Source organism: Phyllostomus discolor, chromosome 2 (genome assembly GCF_004126475.2).
Source record: "Phyllostomus discolor isolate MPI-MPIP mPhyDis1 chromosome 2, mPhyDis1.pri.v3, whole genome shotgun sequence".
Lineage (NCBI taxonomy): Eukaryota > Metazoa > Chordata > Mammalia > Chiroptera > Phyllostomidae > Phyllostomus > Phyllostomus discolor.
In genome coordinates, this window is record NC_040904.2 from 18,333,188 (window position 1) to 18,360,253 (window position 27,066).

The 27,066-nt window shown below is 34.9% G+C and overlaps 1 protein-coding gene across 1 annotated transcript in view; it reads left to right on the top strand.

Moving 5' to 3' along the window:
- Window positions 1–27,066, top strand: part of TMPRSS15 (transmembrane serine protease 15) — a 115,654-nt gene that overhangs the window by 16,209 nt on the left and 72,379 nt on the right. The window contains exons 5-9 of the mRNA XM_028505196.2: window positions 425–460; window positions 7,398–7,529; window positions 13,075–13,183; window positions 20,188–20,294; window positions 26,209–26,349. Coding sequence (XP_028360997.1) covers window positions 425–460; window positions 7,398–7,529; window positions 13,075–13,183; window positions 20,188–20,294; window positions 26,209–26,349 — 525 coding nt within the window. The remainder of the gene's footprint in view (window positions 1–424; window positions 461–7,397; window positions 7,530–13,074; window positions 13,184–20,187; window positions 20,295–26,208; window positions 26,350–27,066) is intronic.

Consider the following 27,066-nt stretch of genomic DNA (forward strand, 5'->3'; position numbering starts at 1 on the left):
GAGTGTGGACTGCGAACCAAAGCATCGCAGGTTCGATTCCCAGTCAGGGCACATGCCTAGGTTGCAGGCCATGGTCCCCAGCAACCGCACATTGATGTTTCTCTCTCTCTCTCTCTTTCTCCCTCCCTTCCCTCTGTAAAAATAAAATAAATAAAATCTTTAAAAAATCACATTCTGTCCTTAAAAAACACAAGATGGCTTAAAAGTTTGAAAACCTCCCCTCTACAATTCTAAAGAAGAATTAAAGCAAAATATTTATTTTTAGATCCAGATACAAATGATATATTCTTCACTTAACAGACACTAATAAGTCACAGTAACTTAAAAAATATCAAGTTAAATGTTAAATGGAAAGAATATACAATAAATTTCTAATAATACATTTAAAATGTAATAGTTGTTTCAATGTCATTTATTCTTACAGGCAAGTTAACAACCAACAGTCCTCTGGCAACCCCAGGTCAGTTTTAATCATATTATTTCTTTCATTTTAAAAAAGTTTTCACTAATGTTCCATTTCAGGCTCCTGTGGATTCTCTCACAAAACAGCAGTTAATATTACCTCTACTTTGTAGATAAGAAAATTAGAGCTTAAAGGTTTGCGGTTTTAGTGTAAGATTTCACCAGAAGATAGCAGTACCTTTTGAGCTAATGCCTGGATTATCTGGCCTCACTCAGGTCCTCTATTGCAACTGTGCTTATTATCTGTGGCTAAGAATGCTATCAGAGCGATCAAAACGTAGGTTCATCAGATGTGATGGGTTTTGTCTTTGATTATTCTCTCTGCATGCAAGTTGGACATGATTGCACTCTTCTCTGTTCACTTTAAAAATAAAACAGCCAGTTATTTTACACAAAATGGGTTGACTGTGGAATTGCTAGAGGAATTGCAAATAGGGATATGCACACTAAGGAAAAACCGAGTGAACATTACTTTTTAGACAAAAAGGGGGAGTTGAGAGGGTCTGTGAAAAACAAGATGCCATTGAAAGATACAGGAATTTGAAATGTAGGACTTCTTATTGGTTGAGTCATGGTGTCTTATATTTGGCTTGGCCTGTTGCTAGCTAGGCAAGAAGAAAATGTTTCTTCTGCTAAAAACTGCAAGATAACAGTGAGTGGTTCTGTGTATGTGAGAGGTCCCCCTGTAGGGCTTTCTGGCTTTATTTAAAACGAGATTTTTAAATGTATTTTCACACCTCCTGACACCAGTACTGGGTGCCAAACCACTACCAAAGTAACCCAAAGTAACCTTGGGTTTATTCATTTAACAATTTTTCATTAAATGTCTACCTTGTGCCAACTCCTAGTATGTAATTTTGATGTGACAATTTATCTGGATTTCTAGTAATTACTGTTCTTTTATCTACCTGCTGGTTAACTAAAGTGTGCCTGTCTGGTCCTAACTGAAGCACCTTGAATAGCGCCTGCATATGTTCTTAATCTCTCCAGGTAGACTCCATTCAGGCAATGTTGCCTAGATCTTCAGCTCTTAAAATGACACTGCCATTTTTGTGTTATTCAAATTTGTATCAATTGTTATATACATAAAAGGAGAGGACATTTCTATGTAAATACCCTTCTGGGTAAAACTGAATAATTCTTGTATAAAAGACTTCATGTGATGTTTGAAAAGGAAGTGCATGGATCATTAAAATACTTTATGAAACGAACCATCGTACCTCCAAACCCCTAGAGATCTTTCATGGCGGGATAAGCCTGCCTGGTGTTGTATTTAGTTGTTACTCATATAGCTGCACAACATATGGAAAATTAAAACTGCTCTTCAGCCCACAGTCCCTTCTCCAATGTGGAAGACTATGGCATCTAAAATCACCTTTCAACATACTTTCAAAAAATGATTTTAGGATTGGTAATAGCTAATTTGTTTAGTCTAAAAGTAAGCTGAAAGAATAATCTGAATATATTTTGATTAGTTTATTTTCAAAACTTTGAAAGTCAGCAACAAGTATCCAAATTAGTGCCCCATTTTCTATTTCTCTGTGTATTGGTCCATTGAGTGAGTCATCTGACCCAATGAGAGCCCCTTAGGTGTATAGAATGTCCTGAGGGAAATGTGTGGGACAACTTAAGGAGAAAAAAAAATCAATGTCAAAGCAAGAAATCCTTGGACTTAAGTTTTCCCCCTTTACTAATCTGAAAACATACCCATCAAAAGTGTAAAAAATGGCTGAACCACATACCCAATACCCTCCAGCCAAAGCAAACAATGAATGGGGAACAGAGAACATAGGGTGATATGCCTCCCATGCTTTCCTTTCCTGAGAAGGGGGCAGAAATCTCTTTTCTTACGAAGAAACTATAGGAATGAGATCAGCATACATTTATTCTTAGCTTTCACATTTTAAGCAGTTGATACGCAGAATGAAAACCACAGAGTAACATACAATTCTCAATCGTTGAAAAGGCATGGTGACCCTACCATTAACTAATTTCACCAGTTACTCTCTATGTAGTGTTTGGCAAGCTACCTCGTCATTTTTAACTTTGTATTTATTGTCTGAAAGATAATTAAGACCTATACCTTAGAGAGTGGTCATAAGTATTAAAAGGGAAAATACAGACACCACCACAGTATTGTCCCAATTTATGCCTGGAAAAACACAACCAATATTATATCCCTTATCCCTTCCCCATTCTGACTTAGGAAAAAAATGCAGTTGGATACATTGTGGGGTTTTTTTTAAGAATTCTCTAAAACGAAATTAACGTTAAAAAACAAGATGATTGTAATCAGTAGTGCTCATTTTAATCCGATGATTTATTTGACAAAAAACTCCTTTTCTGAAGTTTCCTGTTCTTGGAGACTATTGAATTACCTTAATCAATCCTCAAAGAATTATAATAAGGTAAGTAGGTGGCAAAATATCATATTCCCTCTTCTACTGAATCTATGAGTTTCAAATCATCTGTCCTATTTATTCCTCTCATCCGGCAAGATATTATAGATTTATAGCAGGGAACGAGGCAATTAAACTTGAGAACCACAGTTTCCAAGCCATAATTTATTATGAATATGCTGTTCAAGGATGTTAAGTTTATTCTCATTTTTACATGCCTGAAAGACAGAGTTTGAGAAAAATCAGCAAATGCATGCATCATATACCTGGAATTAATACTATTATAAGTTCTGCCAAAGAAAATTTTTATATGATAGTGGATACAACGTCCATAAGGATTACATTCTATTGTTCAACTGCCTTCATTGCCAATTATCATAAAGTTTTACTAACCCATTTGGAACACTAGAGGAGAGAGATGAGAACCACAGTTGCATTGCACTGATTTCTTGGCTGCTAGAGAGCACCTAGAGGGGTTGTTTTGGGCAGTAGTTCAAATGCTTGAAGGGTTTGTAGCATACAGCTTGTTCTAGTCTTTTGTTACTTACTGTGCAGGCAATAACTGCAGAAAAACAAAGTTTGACTACCGTGGGCTTCCTCAGTCTCACACAAAATACAATCTCACTATCATTCCACTATGTGGAAGAGTCAGGGGACTGAAGAAAAATAATGGTCTGATTTAACGAAAAGCCTAAATTTGGGTAAAGAAAAGCTAAGATCGTGTAGAATTATGCTCCTCAATTGAATTGCCTCAGGACTATAACACAGGGCCTTTCCCTGACCCCAAATGCGTTGTGACTTTAAGTGTTATTTTTTCCTCTGCATTTAAGAGAACATGTATATACTGCTAAAGCACTCGAGACATTTCTGTGTACATGATACCAGAGCTGTTAAAGTATCTTTCCACTGTAATTTCATTTGGATTGACCATCCGTAGTCTTCCTACAGAGATTAAATTTGTTCTATCAAAGTAGATGAGAATTTCTGTATGGTGATATGTACTTTTCCAGGACAGTATGGTAAAATGAACCTGGTCTGTGGAGGCAGACATTCTTGGATTCCAATTCTACTTGCACTACTAAGTACGCTAGAAGGCTCTTGGGCTTAATTTGTCTCAAACAGCTTTGGCTGCTAAGCTTTATTACCCCCACTTAAATAACTAGGAAAATTAAAGTCTAAGATTTCCCAAATACGATTTTCAAATTATTGCCTTGCATGTAACATTTATTATAATGGGTTTGGAAGAGAAGGATGGATGTCAGTCTTTTCAGACTCCACCTGCCAAACACGGGCTGCCCTGGAAGGCGTAGGTGGTTCTTCATCCCAAATCACTAGAACTCGCTGTGACTTTGGAGCATGCTGCAGTCATCCCATCGAGCTGGTACTGAATCTTTCATGATACAAACGTAAATGGATAATTAAAACCTTTCATTTGCAAAACTCCACTAATACCAATTTATTAGTGGGTTTTCATAATATGCCAGAAAATGAATACCCTGAAAATAAATACCATATAGATATAAAAATATGTGCATGTCTTTTATTCACTCAAAATGGCAGTAACTAATATTCAGGCAATTTGATCAACTTCTAGTAAATGGAACCAATTAATGTTCTCTTAAAATACAATTATTTACCTCCTTTCCTAAAATTCTCTATTGAGAAGAACAATGCAGACTTACAAAAAAATAAAAAACAAAGCAAAAATTAAGGGATGAAAAGGCAAATAAAGTAGTCCACGAGTCGAAAAACTCTAGTTTTAAAGTTGGAAGGTCATTTTTAGAATACTGGCATCTGGCTAATTTCTGTAACCATTAATTTTTAATCAATGGTTTTGTTGGAATTTGTTGCCATATGTGTGTATGTAAGAAGAGGTAAAGAATACAATCTTATAAAATGTACCCTAAAATGCACTCCCCTTATATAACAATTATATTTACATTTTCTATATTGGTTTCAGTATGAAGAACTTTCCTTTCTTCATTGACCAAGGTAGCTGAAAAGTGTTTATAAAGCTGAGTCCTGAGAAATAGTGCACAAAATAAACTAGAGTTCCTAATATTTCCACTTTCAAATCAAAATACTTCAAACTGGAGTTATTTTCTAATTCCACCATCTGTTCCTCTTTTATTCACTATTGTGACTAATGACCATTAGTAATTTAACTCTGAAAGTGTGAGCATCATTCTTAGCACTCCTTCTCCGCCTGCCTTTGTTCAAGAGCACATCTGGCCACGAAAGCCCACTGATTTTACTTGTAAAATAGTAACAGTCCACGCCCCATTTCCTCTGCTAGTGTGAGAGTTCCAACCCTCATCAGCTATTTCCTTTACCAACTAATGGCTTCTCTTGTCTCCTCTCTGCATGTCATTCTCCATTTGGTTCCAGAATTGTGTTAATGAGACATGGACTGGTCATATCACACATATACCTAAAAATTTTCAATGCCATTGTCTATAGAAATATTTTCTAACATTTTACAAAACAAAGTAAGTTCCCTAGGATTTGGCACCACACTCCCTGCCTTGCACGACTTTCACAAACATCCTACCATCCAGAAAAGTTAGATTCATCTGTGGACCATACATTTATGTGTTCTTGTCACATGTCACACCATGTATGCATTCTATACACCTCTCTTCCTGGTATGTTTTGAGAAATCCTTCAAAACCCAGTTTTTGTAGAGATGTTTACAATCTCTGCCTCAGAAAGAAACAAATTGCCTAGTCCTTGTTCTCACCGCACTTTTTAAAATATCTCTTTAAAAACTAATTAGTTAATGATTCAGTCTGTCACTGGACTCCAAGTCCCATGAGCCTAGAGTCTCTGTCTTACTCTTCCTTTTGACTCCATCCCCTTAAAAATTTGTGACACAAATAAACATGCAATAAATTCTTGTGGAGTGAGTGAATAATCATTAATGACATCAAAGGTTCCCAAGCAGTGTTCCTTGCCCTGTGGTTTTGAGGCTGGGTCTAGAGAGTGTAATAGGCAATGAACAGAGATACGCAGCATCAAGAAGTGAGGTTCCCATGAGAAGCATCAGAGCAAACAAAGTTTACATCTTCCTAGCTGTACCCCAAAACCTGTTCTTTCAAATGCTGAATTCTTAGAATTCTATTAACTACTGTTAAAATGAGACATAGAGTTTCCAGAGTAAAGACTTTCTGTTGTTTATTTACTTAGCAAGCATTTATGGAATACTATTGACACTCCACCTTTCACAGATCCGTGACTCAATGATGAGGGACTCTTTCGGTGATTCTCTCACAGATATCAATGGTTATAGTATGCATTTGGGTTTACTCAATATCACTTTTATCATTCTTTTTTTGTTGTCTTAAATGGGGGTAGTCTGTCATTTGGGAACAGCTCTGATCTTTGTCCTATTCAATTTTTAGATGTTAAGTGATCCATGAACTTCTCAATATGTATATCCTTTCTAACTGGAGCTTATTGCAAAAGTCTAATTTAGTTGTATATCTACTCAGCAACCCTATCCATAAATGTTCCAAACTCAGTATTAGTAGATTCATAAGCACTTTTTTTCTCAGTTAATTTCATGTGGCATTAGAAGAAATTTCAGAATAAAATGTATTTTTAAAACCCAGCAGATGGCACTGCAGTGCTGGCTTTAAGATGAACAATAACAAAAAAAAATGCTATTGAGCTTAAGGATTTTTCAAAACTTAAAACCATCCTTGTCATTCTGATCAAGACAAAAACCATTCAAATTCTCACATTGCTCTGAAACATAAAAACATATGTCTTTATCTGGTGAAGATATGACAATGTCATTTTTAGAACTGCATCTAAATTTTTCAACTTAGTTTCTTAAAGTAAAATGCGTCTCTTGCTGCACCTCTATATATGGGTACGTGGAAGAGGAGCAGGGGCAGACAGGAGCGGCTGATAGGTGCACATCAATCAGACCCCCTGCCCCCTAGACTATAGCATAGAACACTTCAGAGCCTCTGCCCCAAGCAGCAAACAAATATTGAAGGGAATGTTCATTGGGTTTTGTCACTACTCAATGTAGCAACGTGCTGGGAATTTTAAGTGTTTTACTTTACCAGGAAATGGCTTTCACTGACAAATTTTGCTCTTCAGAATGCAAACCCTGACTTCAGCCACAAAATTTTCATATATGTTTATAAGTAAACAAAATGATTACAGTAATGCAGAGGATGTGAAAAATACTCCAATAAATTGTCCTATATGACATATATAACAATCCCTGGAGGGGTAAACATTAGGGGCCAGATGTTAAAACTGCAGAATTGATTTATCAAGATTAAAAGCAAACAAGTAAATGTTTATATTTAACATCTATGAATAAACTTTTTTCAAGGTATAAAATTCTAAATTTTTACAGATGGTGAGTTTATTGTATGAAACAAATATTGATAGTAGAAATTGAAATATATGTCTATAAGTAAAAACCTAAATGACAAAAATACATGAATATTTAACATTATACATATAGTAAGAAATTAAGTCTGGTATGCAGTAAAAATTCAATCTTTTCTTCTAAAGGAAACGGCTCAGTGGAGTGTCAGCCTGGTTCAAGGCCTTGTGCTGATGCTATGAAATGTATCTCAAATGATTTATTCTGTGATGGAGAATTAAACTGTCCAGATGGTTCTGATGAAGACAACAAAACTTGTGGTAAGTAATGTTCCCTCCCTGCTCTCTCCCTCCCCCCTTACTTTACATAGACCATGTATATATACTGTCAATGTTAGAAATGTCCAAACCTGTGGAGAACTTTTATAAGAGTTTACTTGAGCCAAACTGAGAACATATGCCTGGAAGCAAGATACCAAATGCTCTGGAGGTTTGCAGTGTCTTTTATGCATTTGAAATTAAGGAGGGAACATCAGGATTGTTGTGTGAAGGTGGGAGAAAAGCAAGCTGGGCATCCGATTACAGAATAGTACAATTGTGTAGAAGGAGGGATCTGAAAGGATGGCCACATACTAGAACGAGGAATCTGAAAGGGGTGTTTCAAAGGTATGTTAACCTAGATGCCCTGAAACAATGGAGGTGCTTGCTCAAGGCAAAAATTAGCCTTTTCCTAAAGAAGTTATATGCCTGGGGAGTGACTACCCGTCATGACCTGTGCAGTTATGAATTTATGGTCAGATCACCCTGAGAGGTTACTTTCCATAAAACCTCTTGTCTTATCCACAGTACACACGCCTAGACCAAGTATGTATGTGGGCCTTGAATAGGTATACGTAGACCATGTTTGTATATGTCCATCCTCACTGTGTGCACAAACATACACACACACATCTCAGATACCAGAAACTGATAAAGAATAAGATATCACAATAAGCTGTGATTATAATGTACTATAAAACCTTTAATAAACTATATTGATATCTTCCTAAACTTTATTATACAAAATTGAAATTAATTAATTAAAAAGAATTTCATGTGTGGATAATAGAAAGAACATGTGGTTGACGGTGCCCATCATAAATGGGGGAGGAGAATAGCATCCTTTTTCATCTCTTATTAAACTATTCCCAAGTAGTTACTATGAATTTGAATGATTTTTTCCATGTTTTTTCACTATTGTAAGATCAATCTTTGTTTTCCATTTTAACCGCCCAACACAGTAATTGCCATACTTTAATTTTGATTGTTGCTTTTATTTGCTTTTTGACATAGAAACAAGTAGACAAAAAGTGTACTTGAGTTGTAGTTCTGTAAATAATGGAAGCCAATTTAGAATAAGATCTTAAAGTCTCATAAATAAAACATCTGTGTTTTATTCATAAATTTTGACATTTGTTAACACATTATTATTATTATTATTATTATTATGAATTAACACTTAAGTAGTATTTGCTAAATGCCAAACATGGCTCTAAGTGATTTAAACATATTTACTCTGACTTATTTCCTCATTTTATAGCTGAGTAGCATATATATGAATGATTATGGCATAAGTATTTGAAATGTACAGAGAGATAGATTGATAAGCAATGTAAAGACCTATTTGAATAATTCCAACTTAGAATTGGTTCTTGAAAAATTAAACAGCCAGCATGAATTGAGTAGTGTTTTGGTATGATTCATGATCCGTGTTATCAGTGACCCTGAGCACAACCAGTTCCTGCACGTCCAAAGGCCGTAGTTACTATTTTCCATAATTTGCTTTTCCAGTATTTGTTTCACTTTGCTCTTCTTGCTTGATATTAATTGAAGATGAATGCTCCAATGACAACCAAAGTTTTTAAAATTACCTATCCGCTTAATGCATACTTTAAAAGACAGGGAGTTGGTGTGTTCCCCAACACCAACTCCAAAAAAAAAAAAAGGCAACAACTAAAGAGGTTTCTTCTAAGAAATCCTAATACAAATGTTCTTGGATAAAATTCAAACCTTCAAAGTTTAACTACATACTTTGAAGTGCACTCAGAGCATATTGGAAGAAAGTGCAGGCTACAGAATATTTTTAAATCTATTTTATGTAACTAAGTTATTCAAAGAAGAAGAAAGAAACATGCTTTTTGCTATGGTTTTCAAGAAGTTTCCAAAACCTTTTCAGGGAGAATGTGATACAAGTGTGCCATCATGAGGTGGTACATGATTTTGGTGATGTTGATTTATATTTCAAAAATAGTAATGTATGTCAGAGAGAGACGCATAGCTTTAAGTCTGTATAATGATGATCAATAATTTTAAGTAGGGGATATAAAAATAAATTGAACAATCAAAGAATGAACTACACCTATAATTTGGTATTCACTCTCATGGAGTTAATAATTTTTATGATAAATTAATATTGGTGCACATTTAAAAATTACCATAGATGGATCTTAAAACTTGTCATAAAGTAAATTAGAAAGTCATGGATTATTTTTCGGAGCCACTGTAAATTCATGACATGAGCCTCAGTATTAAAACTGAATTAATTCTCTAAGTTTGTGTTAAGGACAATTGAAGTGCATCGCTACTTTTTCGTATCTTGGAGATTTTGTGTTGATTGAACTTTAATGTCAACTTGCCATCCATGTCACTAACTTTATTAATCCCCTGGATTTCCATTTCATATTTTCCTTGATTCTCTTCATTATTTATATATTTAAAGTAGCAGTGTATGTAGTTTGAAAAATAAATAGAACAAACATTTGAATAAAAAAGTGCACACATCAATCAATTACTCTAAATTAACCCAGCTAGAATTCAGGCATATAAGTTGTTTTATTTATCATTTAATCGTTGAATGACAAGTCCAAAGCCAATAGCTTCAGCCCCAACTCAAGGAGCCTTTCTACATGAAAGCCCTTGTCCATCAATCTACATTCACAGAAAAATTAATCCAAGGGAATTCCTTCTATGCAAAATTGAGCAATGCTCTATGTTGTTTCTCTCTCTAATTCTACTCTGTGTTATTAATAGTCACGTTAATGTTGACTTCCTCACACAGCTTCCTCTTTCAGTCTTTAGTTATTTAGGCTTGCACTACTTATAGCTGACAGTGGCTGAACCAAGAATTCTTTAAATTGTTTTTCTCTTCCAATTAGGATTGCATCAGCAGGAATGTTCACTTTCTAGCTGACCTGTGAGAAGGGAAGATGCTGACTCACAACTTTTAGGCCAATGTTCTGGTCTATTTGGAAGTTGGCAAAAGTCTCCACAGATTGTTTGTATACTGCTATGTTGTACACAATAGAATTGCATGCATGGACATAGATCGCATCCACCCAAGTTTGGTTTGTGCATCCTGAAGAATCCAATGCCCTGTGCAAACACTCAATTAGTGAATATTCAGCCAAAAGAGGGAAATATCAGGGGGTCCTAAGAGCATCCCTGTATAAACCCCATCCCATTACAGACAGCATTTCAGATAGTGCAGTAGAATGGCTGATATTTTTTTGAGAGGCTCATTTATCTCCCATTCAGAATTTTTTTCTGATACTGCATTGGAAAGCACTTGTAATCTAAAAAGCTATAACCCTGAACACCTAGTAACCCTACTCAGCCACAGGTGGCTTATGTCTGTTTCTCCAAAAGGTTATCCTGCTTCATGGCCTTATGTAAAATTCCATTCTCCAGAAATATCCTGAAATTAACTGAGAAAGTATATAAAGTCTCTAACACAAACCTCTGTCTTGAAATAATAATATTGTGATATTATGAACTTTGCTATTATAAGTACTTAAATTTTATTGCCATTTTATTTTAAATGCCTTCAGGAATATTCTTCATCTTTACTTGTATGGAGGAATTTACTGAAGGCCCTTTAGAGCAGAACTTGACCTGTAGGTACTCCCTTCCCACTAAAACTCAGCAATTTTTTACAACAGCGAACAGTCAAATTAATCATATTCTTTAGGACAGGCTAAATACAGTGATAAACCATCTTAGCAATCTCAGACAATAGCGGTTTATTTATAATTTACATACAGTCCAGGAAAGGTGGCAGAGGGCTGAGGTTTTATGTAAGCGTCGAGGATACCAGCTCCTTCACCATTCCATCTGGCCCAGGTCCTCCTGTATGTCCTCTGCAACCTACTGATAGACAGGGGGAAGTAAAATATCACATAAAGTATTCTTACTTTTATGATCATTGAAGATAAGGGATTAATTGTCCGAATTATTTCGCATGATTTGTGGTGGGCAGAGTGGAAAGTGAAAGAGATTTTCTTTTGCGTCTAGAAAAGTATTAAGCTCTGCATTAGAAGGTCACACATTCTACTTTTTATCTTGAAATCATATAAATTCTACTTAGCCACTTTTGTTTGTTCCAAGATTATACACAAGGAGATTATTTCTCTCAACAAGTCACAATTTTATCTCTTTCCTGAGGTTTGTAACATATTGTTCAGGGTTTAATCCTTGCATCTTGGGTTATTATCTTTTCTGTTCTCAGTTTTTCTTTTTTGTTGTTGTCTTCCATAGGGAACCAGACTATCAAGTCATAATCCAGTACAACCCATTCCTAGGTCATTGTTGTTAAAAAGCCTTTGAATCTAAAACTTTATTTGCCAAAGTCATTTTTATACTTTATAAAAATTACACCAAAAATTGTTGAAAACTAAAATTATTAAATTTTTACCAAGGTTTTTGTGTGCTGTTCTATTATTTAATTTTTCACCCATATAAAATATTTGATGTCATATAATAGTTTGTATTTTATAACCTAACAGAGTTGCTATATAATATCACAATGGGATTTTCCATCCTCAATTTAGAATTAACTTATTCAGCGCTCAGCTTCCAGGAGTAGAAATTTAATTTTGACAAATTTTTTTGATTTCCCTACCCTCCATCAATGCCTCTGGTATGTCAGGAATTAAGAACATGCCAGGTGAAAAAGAACACAGTCTAGGAATCATTATTTTATACCATTATATCAACAGAACTATGTAACTAAGTATATAGAAAATAATCTAAGAAAAACTAAAGATTGTAAAAATCAAAAAAATTTTGGCACATGCTATACACAGCAAGTACAAAATAAAATGGTATAGGATGTGGGTCCTGGTGCAAGCTTTCAAGATGGTTTTAGTCTAGTTGAAATGATTCAGATATAAATTAAAGATGTCTAGTAATACATGACATTACAAAGAAGTAGTGAAATGTACATGAAATGTGTTACAAGAATTATTGTAAAAGAGGAAAATGAGGAATCATAGAAACAAGACGTTCAGGAGTATTGAATGAAAATATTGAGCTACATAGCAAGTCCATACAAAAGGGGCAAGAACAATGAAGTAAAATAGATTGAATTCTGTCTAGGCCACTTTGTTATACAGATCACGTGCCTGCCATATTCTGATTATTTCAGGAGGACACAGCGCTTACTGCATATATTCGAGATTCATTTTAGCTCCAATTTAATGGGGAAAATATGACAAGATATTAGTAGGCATTTTTCTAAACTGGAGGTTCACAATTCAGGTATATTCACTTCCTTCCAAATACAAAAGACTATACTAAGGCATTAATATTTAGAAATAAAATGTTTGTCTAAAGGACTCTATACTGGGGTGTGTAAAAGTGCCAGATGATAACCAGTGATTTTAAGCATGAGATCTACTTCCGTCAGATCATTTCAGTTTTGTAAAATAGCCTAACTCATGTTCAGTGGTGAGTGTTCTGTAAAGTGTTCATTAACCAAATTAAATCCCATTTCATTTGAGAAATCCCTCCAAGATTGTTTTTGCCTACCATTAATTGCCATTTTTTACAGCCACAGCTTGTGATGGAAGATTTTTGTTGACTGGGTCTGCGGGGTCCTTCGAGGCTACTTCTTATCCAAAGCTTTCTAAATCAAGTGTTGTTTGCCAGTGGATTATACGGTAATATGCCATCTTCTAATCCTTGTTATTAAGTCATAAAGTCATTCTCTGATGTAATTAGTCTTTTCACCCTTAGTGATGTATCCATTTTTTTGACAATTGACATTTTCGTTAGCTATGAAGCAAAGCCTTCCCAACTGATAACCTGTCCAAGAAGTTTCTCTCTTGCTCTTAACCTTTTAAAAAGGTCTTCTGTCCTATGAACGATACTTTCTAAAACTTAAAACGATCTCATTCAGCTCTATAGCAAGTTTTCTTTTTTCCTGTGGTTGGCACAAATCAGGCGCTGCCAAATTAAACAGCATATGTATATTTCTGTGTGTCACAAGAAATGATATGTCACATCATACACATCCTGATGACAGAATAGTTCCTTTCTCATTATGTCAGCATCTCTCTGAAAATTTCCTGTGGTGTGACTTAGTTATGGCAGAATAAGACCTGGACCACCCTCTATACACATCCTTCTCACTGTATCTTGAATTACACTTAGATCAGCTTTAAATACACTATATATTTAAACTCCAAGCTCTTAATTCAGCTGACCAATCTAATCATTATGGTGATCAAAATAATCAGACTGCCGGTGGCTGATCTACCTTAATGTTCACCAAAGCATTTTTCACAGAAGAATGTCACCAGATTTTCCTCCAAATATTCTAAGGGGAAATAATTTTTACTCAAATATGAGAAATACTGAAATAAACACATCACAATTTTTAAAAGTGTACATAACTTCTCATCACTTTAAATAAGTTATTATGTGATGTAAATATCCACCAATATATGTTTCCTATGAAGTCCCTGAACATTTTCCCCACAGAGCATTCAGTGTATGTGTTCTATGGAATTTACTTCAAAAAAATAGCATTCCGGTTAGTTCTTTAAAACAGCTGGACGAGATTATGGTCTCCCAATCTAACCTCCTGTAAAATAGTTTTGATCATTGTGATGATTCACTTGAAAACCGGGAGAATCAGTCTAACAGCTGGTGAAGGAAGATTAAACAGCAGAGCTTCCGGTTCTTGTCAAACAAATGGTAGGAAATGGCCCCACAAGATTCACAAGGTTGTTTTCCTATGTAGACATATCCCAGAGATGAGATGGAGTATGAAGGAAAGATTGTTTTAAACACATTTATTTGGCAATAATCAAAATAAGAACAACATCCTGTTTCGTTACATAATTTCTATTTTGAAACTAAGCTCCATGAAAGCCCTGTAATATAACTAGGAGCATCATTTCCTCTGTTTTCACGTCCTACACAACATGCTGCTTGTGCGCCAAAGATACGATTTTGTATTTAAAATCGCGCACCAGGGGTCTTGGGTTGGCAGTAAACCTGCAGCCGTCTCTGTGCCGGGAGTCTACGGGCGGCGAGGCCCAGCATGGAGGTGGTGAGTTGTGTGTTGCTGCGCACCTTTTAGCACTCAACTCACTCATTCAAACCTGAACACTTATTTTATGAAATTATGACTTTTTCATTCCTAAATACAATCTTGTTCCACATAGCAAAAAAATAAAGGGGCAATTCTGAGTAATTCTTGCCAAGTGAAAAATTAACCAGTTCAAGGGACATTGATTCCAATATTATACTCTTATCAAATTTAAAAAGAACCATTTAGAAATGATTATTAGCATTGTTCATAAGTAAAATGAAAAATATCTATTTCTTACTCTAAATGTCAGCAGAAACCCTTAGAAAAATCTTAAATTACTTCTGAAAATGGGAAAAACATGAATCCTAAATGATGTGTTCATGCAACCTTTCAACTTTTATTAATGCCAGATAAAAATAATTTAATTGTTATATCCAGTTAATAAATCTAGTTCAAATTTACAGGGCTTATAAGCAGAAAACAGTACTTTTGTTATAACAGTAATATCATTTGCTATAATGCTACTATGCTAATTAAAGATTTGTATGGTTCTGTTCTTTTTACTTCCTTTTCATTACTTAATTTTAAAAAAAAACTATTTTTTAAAAAATCTACCATTAGTGAGTAGATATTTTTTAAACCCAAAGAATATAAAATATTAACCTAAACAACCTAAATTTATGAAGTGCATAAATTCTGCACTTCATGATTAACTTATGATTTAATTAATTATATAAATCATATGCTTATTTTTTTCTTTCCAAAATGGATTGTAATATTAGTGAAGCACAGTACCAGACAGTTTCTTTTTCCTAATGGTGATCAAAGTTGGAGTAAGGGCAATAATTTTTCCTACAGGCTTAGAAGATGACCAATTAAATGATAGATTAATGTCTAAAAGGCAAATAAACTATATTTTCAGCTAGGCCAGGCCAGCCCTGGAATTATATGCTAAGACCACATTTAGCGGAGTATCAAATATTGAGAATGTGAGCCCTGGAGACAGACTGTGTGGGTTCAAATTTGGTTTTTTCAAATTAAAGACATGAAATCTCAAGCAAATGACTAAATAATTCTCTTTGACCAAAAATTTCTACATGTATGGAATTCAGCATTTCTAACTACAGAAGCCAAAGTCGTTATTATGAATAATCAATATGAAGCGCTTAGCCAAATAAGAAGTGCTCGGTAAAACTGGCCTATAAAATGATTAGCTATTGAAACAGGAATGCAAAATGCATAAAATAATTTAGAAAATTACCCATTCCTTTCAAAAAAAACAGAAAGGAACTATAATGTCTAATATTATAGAAATATCAGATATTATATTCTCTAATTAATCTTACTTTTATTAATTCCTGTGTTGTTATTGCAAGTGAGTTGTGCTTTTCTGAATCAGAAGAAAATAAAAAAAACAATATGTTTTCATTTCTCTCTCTACCTTCAATCACCTATTTTGAAAGAGCAAAGGGCTCTTGAGCACAAAGGTTCCTAGGGAACTGCTCTTGCATCCCTTAGCTTCATATTTTGAAACCACATTACATGAAGGTTTATATATATATAAAGTTCTGGAAACACCAAAACTTTAATTAAAAGAACAGAAATTATCCCTGAAGTCTTCTTCATTTCTTCTTCTTCTGTCTTCTTCAGTGTTGATGGTGGATTCCCTAAAGTTCTCACCAGCAGGCTCACTCCCCCGCCCCTGCACCGACCTAACACAGGTAGAATCTACATAAATGGCAGCACCACCGTCTGCCTTGCTCTCCTTTGCTCGGTCTGGGCTGGGAAGATCTGCTGCCTCTGACACTGATCTCCTTTTACTCCTGCCAGCCTCCCATGGTTCCTTAATATACCTGAGAGTGACCCGTGAGTGTGGCATCTCTTACATCTACTTGTCTTCCTCCAATGGCCCTGAAACCTGAGAGCACCTCAGAATTCTGCTGCACTACTTAACGTACACATCCCAGAATCCACTCCACAACTGTGGAACCTGATCTCTGGACTGAGGTCCAGATGTTGATGGCAGTTCTCGGCTTACCTCCCTCTAGCAAATACTGGTCAGGTTCAAAAACCTGTGTTTCTGTTCAGACATCTTTTGATCCTGCCCTCATAGTCATTGTCATTACAAGATCTTAATCTCCTTCCCTGAAGAATAAATCCCAGCCCCTGACCGGGATTCTAATTCAGTGTTTGCCAAAACTGAGGTCTTGCTACAAATGGACATTTTCCAACAATGACCTTTAGAATTTCAAAATTACCTACATTTGTGATGAATGTACACAATTTCCTAATTTAGCCAAGGAATTACTGATAACTTACTAAAAAAACCAAGCTTGCCACACACTTGGTCCGTAGGCCTTGTTCATCCAGCATCCTCCACAGCCAGCCTCAGAGGCTAGGCCACCTGTCATTCTCCTACGTGGCTTTGAAAACTCGGTCTTTTCCTGTTAGCAGCCTTTTCAGTCCTCAGCCAGTTTAGACACGATCACCCTGCTCTGCTTCACCTTGCGGCCCACTTCCCTTCTGAGGGAGGACTTCAGGGGAGTATTGCTCTACCTCCAAAAGACTCAGATTGTTCGCATTCTTCTCCTGCTACTTCAGGGATGTGTGGAGTTGTGACAGAAGCTGTCTTAAAGACCTTTCCACCAAACTTAATATCTGAAACCAAAATCCTATATTTAAATATCAAATTAAAACTTTCTAGTGAACCTGTCACACTTTTCATTCTATTCTCTTACAGTGTCAGCCAACTAGATTAATTTATTACTTCTATCAAAAAGTTGTGCTAGAGCTTACAAAGTACTAGACAGTATGAATGAATAAATTAATCTCATATTTAAGTCACACAATTTCTGGTAGGCAAGACAATTAAGTATGTAACTAACAACTACAAAGGAAATGGATAACATGGGGTTTCCACCTAAGGGGGTACCAACCAATCAAAACCCATGTACTTTAAAGAAGTCCTTATTCACTGTTGTTTGTTTTAAAAGTAAATAGTAAGAGTTTTAAAAATACTGAAATACAGTAAGTGACTACAATGTAAATTATAAGTAACTTGTTTTAAAACTATTCCAAATGAGGAAATAATGATATATCCCGCACTGAGCCATTTTGTAAGTGACATTTTGGTCTTCAAAAAATTTTAATTAAGTTATGCAAATTTTTAAAAATTGACTTCCTTAATTTGCATATTTAAATCATATACGTATTCTTTCAATTTTGCTATGCTGCAAATAAAGTATGAGGGAAGATGCCCTCAAAAAACAGAATTATATTCTGAAGGGTGGACCCATCTGTACCAGTGTACCAGCTGGTGGTGTTGTGAGAGGCTGTGTTCGGCTTCAGTGAGTCTGTTGTGAAGACTCTTTCAACACGTTTGCCCATTTCCTGATGGGTGATTACTAGCACACCTGACCACACCACGCTGAGGGTTCAGCATTTTTTTACCAAAAATAGCAAAATCCGACTTCCACGGGCCCAACAACAGCCTCCTGTGCCCTAGAGTGGGTTTTTTAAAGCCTGAGATACAGTGGAGCCACAGCAAGTGAACCGTCATATAGCAAGGGACGACTGTACTTTGAAGATGACTGAAGTTTAAACATATAAGAATACATAAACAATTTTTATAAATAAATCTTGGTTTTTGTAGGGTCCTCCCTCATATAATTTAAGCATAATGTTTTAGCCTAAAGTCATATGAAAATCAGTTTGAAATATCTCTAGAAATACATTGAAGTGTAAGATGGCAGAATAGGAATCCCTAGCATTTGTTCCCCCACAGAAACACCCATTTACCAATGAGAATACATTCATGAGAAATTTAGAATCTAAGTAAGGGATTGCAGTACCCCCAGTGAGCAGGAAGCCAATAACGACAACATTGAAATAAATGGGCAACATGATCAGATTCATTTTACTTTGTGAGCTCCTCCCACAAGCCAGCACAGATCCACACCAGAAGAGCATCTGGTCTTGGCTCACTGCCTCTCACTTGGAAGGACAGAGGATTGGAGCATGCGTTCAACCTTGTAGCCTTTCCATGGGCTGCCCAAGGGGCTCGTTTCTTGGCCTCACGTGGAGCACTGATGGAACCAGCATAGTTCCCATGCCTGAGGAGGGCTGAGAGTAAAGAGGAACAGGAGCCCCTCGCTGTGGTCAGTATGTCTTGACGTAATTGGGAGATGGTGCACAATTCAAAAGTTCTCCCTCAGGATGGACGGAGAGAGGTGCAGCCTGCTTCCGACATTGCAGCTGTTCCGAGGGCTTTCCCAAGTACTGTTATTTTTTTCCCCATGAGTTGGGCTGATGAATGGCTGGTGGCTGCAAAGTACAAGAGAGAATGGGGTGGCTTGCTACCCCAGAACCAGAGAACTTGAAGTGCCACATATGGTCACCAGAGGGAGCAAGACATTAGGAACTCCTGCAGAAGAAAACTGCAAGCCTCTAACGGCTCAGGAATAATCAATGGGTCTTAGAAACAAATTAAAAAGGAAATTAGAAAATATCCTTAGATAAATAAAAATAAAGCACAATATACTAAAAATTATGTGGTAGATAAAAAGCAGTACTAAATGTAATGTTTATAACAATAAATGCCTAACTTTACCCCTCAAGGAACAAGAAAAACATCAAACTGAGCCCAAAGTTAGAAAAAGAAGATATGATTGGTATTAAAGCAGAAATAAGTTTAAAAAGGAATAAGAAAACTATTTTAAACAAGAAAACAGAGTTTTTTTCTGAATGTTAACAAAACTGACAAACATTTAGCTAGATTAAGAAAAAAGAACAAAAACTGTACTTGAACAATGATTAAAATAAATTTAAAAAAAAAAAAGAACAAATAGGCCAGGCTGGTATAGCTCAGGGGATTGAGCACCAACCTGCACAACAAAGGGCCGCTGGTTCGGTTCCCAGTCAGGGCACATGCCTGGATTGTGGGTGAGGGTCCCCAGTAGAGGGTGTGTGAGAGGCAATCACACATTGATGTTTCTCTATTTCTCCTTTCCCTTCCCTCTAAACATAAAAATGAATAAAACTTTTTAAAAAATAAATAAACTTTAAAAACTTAAAAATTTAAAAAATGGTAAATAGCCAATCAGAAATGAAAGAGGAGAAATTACTAGCAATGCTACAGAAACTAAAACAAGCAGAAAAGACTACTATGAATAATTATATGCCAACAAATTGGATAACCTAGAAGAAATGAATAAAATCCGAAAAACACACAATTTAGCAATACTGAATCGTGAAGAAATACAAAATGTGAACAGACCAATTACTAGCAAGGAGATTTAATCAGATATAACACATCTAAAGTATTTAAACTCATAGAGAGAGAAAGTAGAATGGTGGTTGCCAGGGACTGGGGAGTCGGAAACGGGGAGTCACTGTCCAATGGATAAAGAGTTTCAGTCTTGTGAATTGAAAAAAATCAAGAAATCTGCCATACAACCTTGTGATAGTCATCAATACTGTACCAAATACTTAAAAATGTGTTGAGTATTGATCCCATGTTATGAGTTTTAAGTACAATTAGAAAATTACATTCAAGTTCTAGAATGTATTAAGAGTTGTGACAATTGCTAAGTGTAGTAACGTATTTTCTTTTTTTTTTTACTTTAGTATAAACCAAGGACTTTCCATTAAACTGAGCTTCGATTCCTTTAACATATATTATATGGATACATTAAATATTTATGAAGGTGTAGGTTCAAACAAAATTTTAAGAGGTAAGTTAAAACAATTATACAGTTCATTATCAGAATGAAAATAAGTGAGCAGCTTTTCAGACTGATATGTTTTCTCTTTATTTTGAGCTAAATATAAACTCAAACTTCAAGTTTCTAAAAGGAGTAAGTAAAACTAGTCCTCATAAAAAATAATTTAGTGCTTGATGTAGTAAGTTTTCTTAGCAATAAAACTATTGCTTAGTTTTGCTTAGTTACTATTTCACATGGTTCTCTTCCAATTGATATTATTTAAAATCATGTGGAACTTTTCAAAAAAAATTATAATTATATCTTTGGTTACTACGCTTTGTTTGAGTGTTACTCTTCCCATTAAGCAAAACTCAGACAAGTACTAAAAACTACTATACTATTTTTCTCTGACATTGCACTGATTATGAGCTCGTAGAACCCTTTTTCTTCTTTTCAGTATGACTCTATTGCTCAGTCTCTTGCAAGGCTCCTGCTAATAAAGTGGGTGAGACAATGACTAGAAAGGAGGTAGGCTCAGTAAACAGTAGGTGTGGGTGGTATTGTTATCACATAACCACTTGTCATTATGTACATGAACTTGGATGGAACTGAGAGGAGGGCAGGGAATGCACTAATTTATGTGTACTCACCCCAGTTTATTCCATCTGACCCCAAAATGGTAGCCAACAAGTATAGCAGTGAAGTTCCATGAGAAAGTAAAGTAAGTTTGAGAAAGAGAATATGGAAGTGGAGTCAAGGGAATGACTAGTTTTCCTCACTCTTTGGAGGAATAGTCAAATATAGAGCTAACATGAGGTTGCAAATGACACCGGTTATTAAAGTTTATGTTACAACTGCATTTATTTTAATATTTCAGCCTTCAAATTGTGCTTATGAGAAATGAAAGTTGGATTCTATTTAATGGCTGTGTTTGATTGACTTATTGATTTAAGAAATATTTAAGTATTTGCTATAACTGTACATTTTATTGGGTGTTACTGTGTGACACTCAGATACTGAATACTGTTGATGGATATTCTTATTTAATATTTCAATAAATGTGCAAAGTATACCTCACAAGAGAGGAAACTGAGGTGCAAGAAGTTAACTGACCACAAGTCCACAGACCTAGTTAATGCTGGATGCAGAAATCAGACCCAAAATCTCTGATGTCAAACACAATGCATTTCTTCACTGTGCTTTAAAAGCCCCGAGTCCAAATACAATAATGAGTGCACACAAAACAGATGAACTCGTGGTAAGTCACATTTGGTTAATAACTGAGCCAAGCCCTTTCATAATCTACTTATTTCTGTAGTTGATAAATCCAATTCCTTAAATTTATGTCAACATAAAATTTATATAGATGGACAAACAAGCCAGTTCACATAAATTTCTCCAAGGACTAATGTGATAATAATAAATTTTAGCATACATTAGTCACTGACAACATACAAAATACTGGTCTCAGCACTTTAACTCAATAAATGTTTTCTAAAGCCATATATGTAGGTGCCATTGTAATCTCTACACATGAAGAGAACTGAATTCCCCAAGATTAACTGCCCAAACGCAATAGGTGTAAGGAACTCATGTTCCTTTAAGTCTTCAAATACTTGGATTTGCCTCAATGCTATTTTTAATTACTTTATATAGTTATATTATCAGTAAATCATAAATAAATCTTAGAATCATTAAGGATAACAGTGTGAATACTGCACAAATAAATACAAAAAATGCAATAAAGAAACTAAATGCCCACATTTAAAAATATGTGAAACTATATTTTAATTATAACAAATAGGTAGTCTAATTTTAAGGTCCTTTGAAATATAAATCTATTTAAAATTCTGAAAGCTAAATGATTTAATTTTAACTTGGAAAGTTTTAGAACTGACACTGAATAAAAATTATACCTTTGCTCAAGAAAAGCAGTAATATCCCAGCATCTAGCACAATGCCTGATACATTATAAAAACTTTGTTGATTTAAGTTTAAACTAACAGGTTTATATATCATGATATTATAGTATATACTTAATGTATATCAAAAATTTTTATGACTCTAAAGGTATTTTTAGAATAATTTCAAAACCTACATTCTTGATTTACAATCCTATATTTTTTCTAAATATTTTAGCAAGTTTCTTTGTGTGAGAGATGCAAACAAGATTTACTTTTATTAAATTCAGCTCAGAATGTATATCTCAAATACAGTTATTGTCATCACATTGAAAATACATAAATATTTTAATTAAAAGGAAAAAGTAACATTATCTAGAAGAATTATAAGAAAATATAAATATCCAGTACCATAAAATAGTTCTTACATATTTGATTAGGGGTAAGTCAGTATAATCATTACTGAACACTATTAAAGGCATTACTCAGTCGTTTTAGTATATAATCATGAGGTAAAAGTTCTCTAACTCATAAAAAGTATCAGAGAACAATGGGTATTACATGAAAGAAGATGATTTAGAGTGCAATGGGTTCTTTTCCAAATAATTGTGGGAATTGAAGTAAATCAGAATAGGTTGACAGGTGTTTTGTTTTGTTTTATTTTTTTTAACCTGCAGTAAGGAAAGTGCAATGTTCAATTCAATGATGGTAATAATTATCAGTACTGGGAATGGAAATGGTAGGAGAGTATGAGAGTGCTTAATTTTTTGCTCAGAAAAATACATAGATATTTTTGTGCATCCTCAAAGAAAGAGAATTAAAACAGTTTGGGTGAGACACTAAAATTGATTTCAAATTGCCAAGCCAAGAAAATGTGTTTCTGAATATGTCATAATTACACTCTTCTTTATATCCCAAGTGCTTAGCTGTTGTTCCATTCCCAAATGACTACTGACAATATATCCCTAATATTGTTGCTTAACAATTCAAGGCCATGCTTTTAATAGTGAAGCACACATAAGTGTGCATACATATAGCTAAATGTATAATAAACATAGGGGACTTTTCTAATTGTCAACTTACCCTTCAATGAAAATAATCATATTGTGGCTATGGAATTAAGTAATGTATGCAAATATTTTTCAAAGTCAAGCATTTTGATAAGCTTTGTGCTTTTGTTAGAACATTTTTGTGTTCACTTAGAAGTACCCATTCACTCACTCCTGTCGATAGGATTATCTATATGGAAAAGCTAAATAAGAACTGGTTTAAAATATTGACCTTCCCAGAGACTCTTGAAGACTCCCCATAGTGCCCGGATAAACCAAAGGTTACTTCCTCTCAGAGCTCCTCATTGCCCCCATGGCATTTCTCCCATTTAGGTTAGTTCCCAAGTTCTTTTTCTGTAATTCACCAGTCTGGACATTTCCATTCTGGACGTCAGGAGGCTGGTTCTTTCTTCTTGCCACCAGCACTCAGCACCAAACCACATTAATAATGAAGGCTAAATAAAATATTTATAACACATGGAGATCATAATGACATAATGTTTTCTTCTATAAATTGGAAAGAATTTGTAACAGTTTTGAGGTAGATCTTGGGAATCATCTTCTGTAGAAAGTATGTCTTCCCTGTCCACTGCCTTTTTTACGATTTCCTTGCATCCTGACCCAGCTTCCCTGTGTTCCCCTTTCACAAAACCCCCTGGCCAGAGCCTTTGCTGTTAGAAAACTGATGAGTTAATTCACATCTACATGTGACTGCTTGGCAAATGTATGTAAATTAATACCCATAGAAGTCTTGGCGTATTTTTAATAGATGTCAATGGATTTTTTTAAGAATTATTTCCTAAAGCTGTGTTGTATCTGTTATAGAGAACGTGGGCCTTCAAAAATTATTAGGAATGCTTTTCTTTCAACTCCTACCCTGACTCTTCTATTCCTCTAGTTATTCATATAGTAATCTGGATCCCAAATATTGCTTAAAAGTATCCAGTGCTCTTGGAGAACAGCAAAGGCACAGAAAACATTAGGTATAATTTCTGCATTTTCAAGGTTTACAACCCAGTTGGGGAGAAGGAGAAATGACAGCATTCATTGAGCATTTACTATGAGCCAATTACTGGACCATATAGAAGTTACTTATTTACTTTTTATCACAAATCTTTAAGGGCAATGTTATTATATTATAATATAAGAAACAGACATACAGAGAAGTCTAGTAAGATACGGAGTCAGGACTAAATGGCAGGCTGACTCTGGAGTGCCTCCTCCTAACCACCACCTTCTGCCATCTTCCTGGATGCACCAGATGCATGCCTTCCACTGGATCCGCAGTTCTGAGACTCCCTCCAGTCAGAGACTTGAACGACCTGGTGAACGTTTACAAAGTCTCTGCAGGCACAAACATTCTACACATTTCCAGGAGTTTGTGTGTATCTCTGAAGCCTGGTAACAGGCCTAAGACATAAAACCCTGGACTATCTGAACTAGTGCAATACCATTAGAAAATGCAAGTTCCTGCCAAGTACAACCACCAAAGGTGCAGCTGAATCAGCAGCCACATTCTGATCCAACCAGAGCCATTGTTGGAAACAATTCCATGGTTATGGGAAAGAAAGCAAGAGAGAGGTAGATGGTTCTGAAGCAAAGTTTCTCAAATATTCACATTCCTTTAAACAACTAGACACATATATGCACTGCAAAGATTTTCAACATGAGAATTACGTGTGTTATACAGTTATATATGCTGGGGGGGGGGGGGCGGGGGAGGCTGAGTAACCAGTGTAGTTCTTTGTGAGAAAATACTGGAAGAATGACATGCAACGCTTTTTGAGGAAAAGAGTAAGATGTGAATTGACACTCGTTTATAATATTCTTTCTTTTAGATTTTGTTGAAATAATCATTCATGTATCGCTTTTTCTTGTTAACTTCTATGTGATAAGCACAGAATTTTCAATAGTTCATAAGAAGATCTTTCTTTGGAACTCAATAAATAACATTGGGGCTTTGTCTCCAACCTGCATGTGTGGTACTTTTCCGAAACTTAAATCTAATGCCCAGTTCAGATTATCAAGCTAAAATGCTAAACCAATGTGTCTTATCCCTTTTATGAGTATCACTCCCATTAAGGAGTGTCTTTAGACCTTTTTCACCTAATTGTTTTCCCAGTAAATTTTAATATTTTAGATATTTTGTATATATGTTACATACTATATGTAAGTCTTGGCTTCATATGTTTAAAAATTAAGTTTCTCCCCCTTAGAACCACTTTTTACTCCCTGAGAGGCAATAAAATCCCTTTTGAGAAGATATGTGCTAAACCATAAATTTGTATAAAAGCAAATTTAAAGTAACAATAATTTTTGCAAATCATTACATGAGTGCTTTTCATATCCTAAGCACTATTTTAACCCTTGAGAATCGAAAGTCTGAAAAAATATTCCTTAAGTACACTGGAGTCAAGACCGAAAAATGATAAAACCAATGTGAAATAGAAATAAGATAATCAATATTAAAAATCAATACAAAGTAGAAAAATCCTTAAGTCACAAAGTCTTGTCTTGAGATCCTATATTTATGTGGATAGAGAACCAAAGAAATACTCTTGTTTCTGTTACTGTGACTGAGTTTAGTACCTGTTAGCATAGCATGATAAATACCTGACAGTGCCAAACTAACTTTTAGTTTTCTAACAGCTTAACTTGTATGTTCTCTCAGAGAAACTTTCCCAGTAAAGAATGCGCATATTTATGTGTACATGGTGTATGTAGCTAATAATTAAAAATAAAAATACAGTTTTTTCAAGCCATAGATATATATAATAATTTGATTTTCTAGTGCTTAGAAGAGTCATTTCAATTAAAATAAATTAAGCATATGACTAATGTTTTCAGTTACCTGATGGTCTTAGATTGATACATCAATACATAGAACAATAGTTGAATGTATGGATGGATGGGTGAATGGATTGATGGATGGATGGATGGATTGATCAATAAATGGATGAACAGATACATATGTATATTCATTTTCTTTTGTAGCTTCTCTCTCGGAAACCAATCCTGGCACAATTAGAATTTTTTCCAACGAAGTTACTGTCACATTTCTTATAGAATCAGATGAAAGTGATTTTATTGGCTTCCATGCAACATACACTGTATTTAACAGCAGGGAACTTAATAGTAAGTATTGTTTATTCTTTAGCCTTTGAATCTTCAGATTTTTTAATATAGTAACAAAATTTTAAAAGTAGCATAACCTAAACTTTTAGAACAAGTTTGTAATCTGTTTTAATTCTTTAATGAGTATCTCTTATATATATTTCTCTCTTCTTACTACTTGGAAATAAACTAGAGATTAGAAAATAATTTGTGTTCTTCAAAAGAATCAAATAACCAACTTGAGAAAAAAATATAAATCAATATAATAATTAAATTTTATACACCACAAGAATTCAAAGTAAAGTTTTAAGTATATTTTATTGATTATTCTATTATAGCTGTCTCAAATTTTCCCCCTTTGCCTCCTTCTGCCCTCCTTACTACCCTCCTTTCCCTCCAGTGATCCTTCCCCTACTTCATGTCCATGGGACATGTGTTAAGTTCTTGGTTTCTCCATTGCCTGTACTGTTCTTAACATTCCCCTGTCTATTTTGTACCTACCCAATTATGCTTCTAAATCCCTATAATTTTACCCCATTCTCCCACTTTCCCCTCCCAACTGACAACCCTCCAAATGATCTCCATATCTATGATTCTGTTCCAGTTCTGGTTGTTTGCTTAGTTTGTTTTTGTTTTCTAGATTTAGTTGTTGATAATTGTGAGTTTCTTCTTATTTTACTGTTCATAGTTTTGATCTTCTTCTTTTTCTTGGATAAATGCCTTTAACATTTCATATAA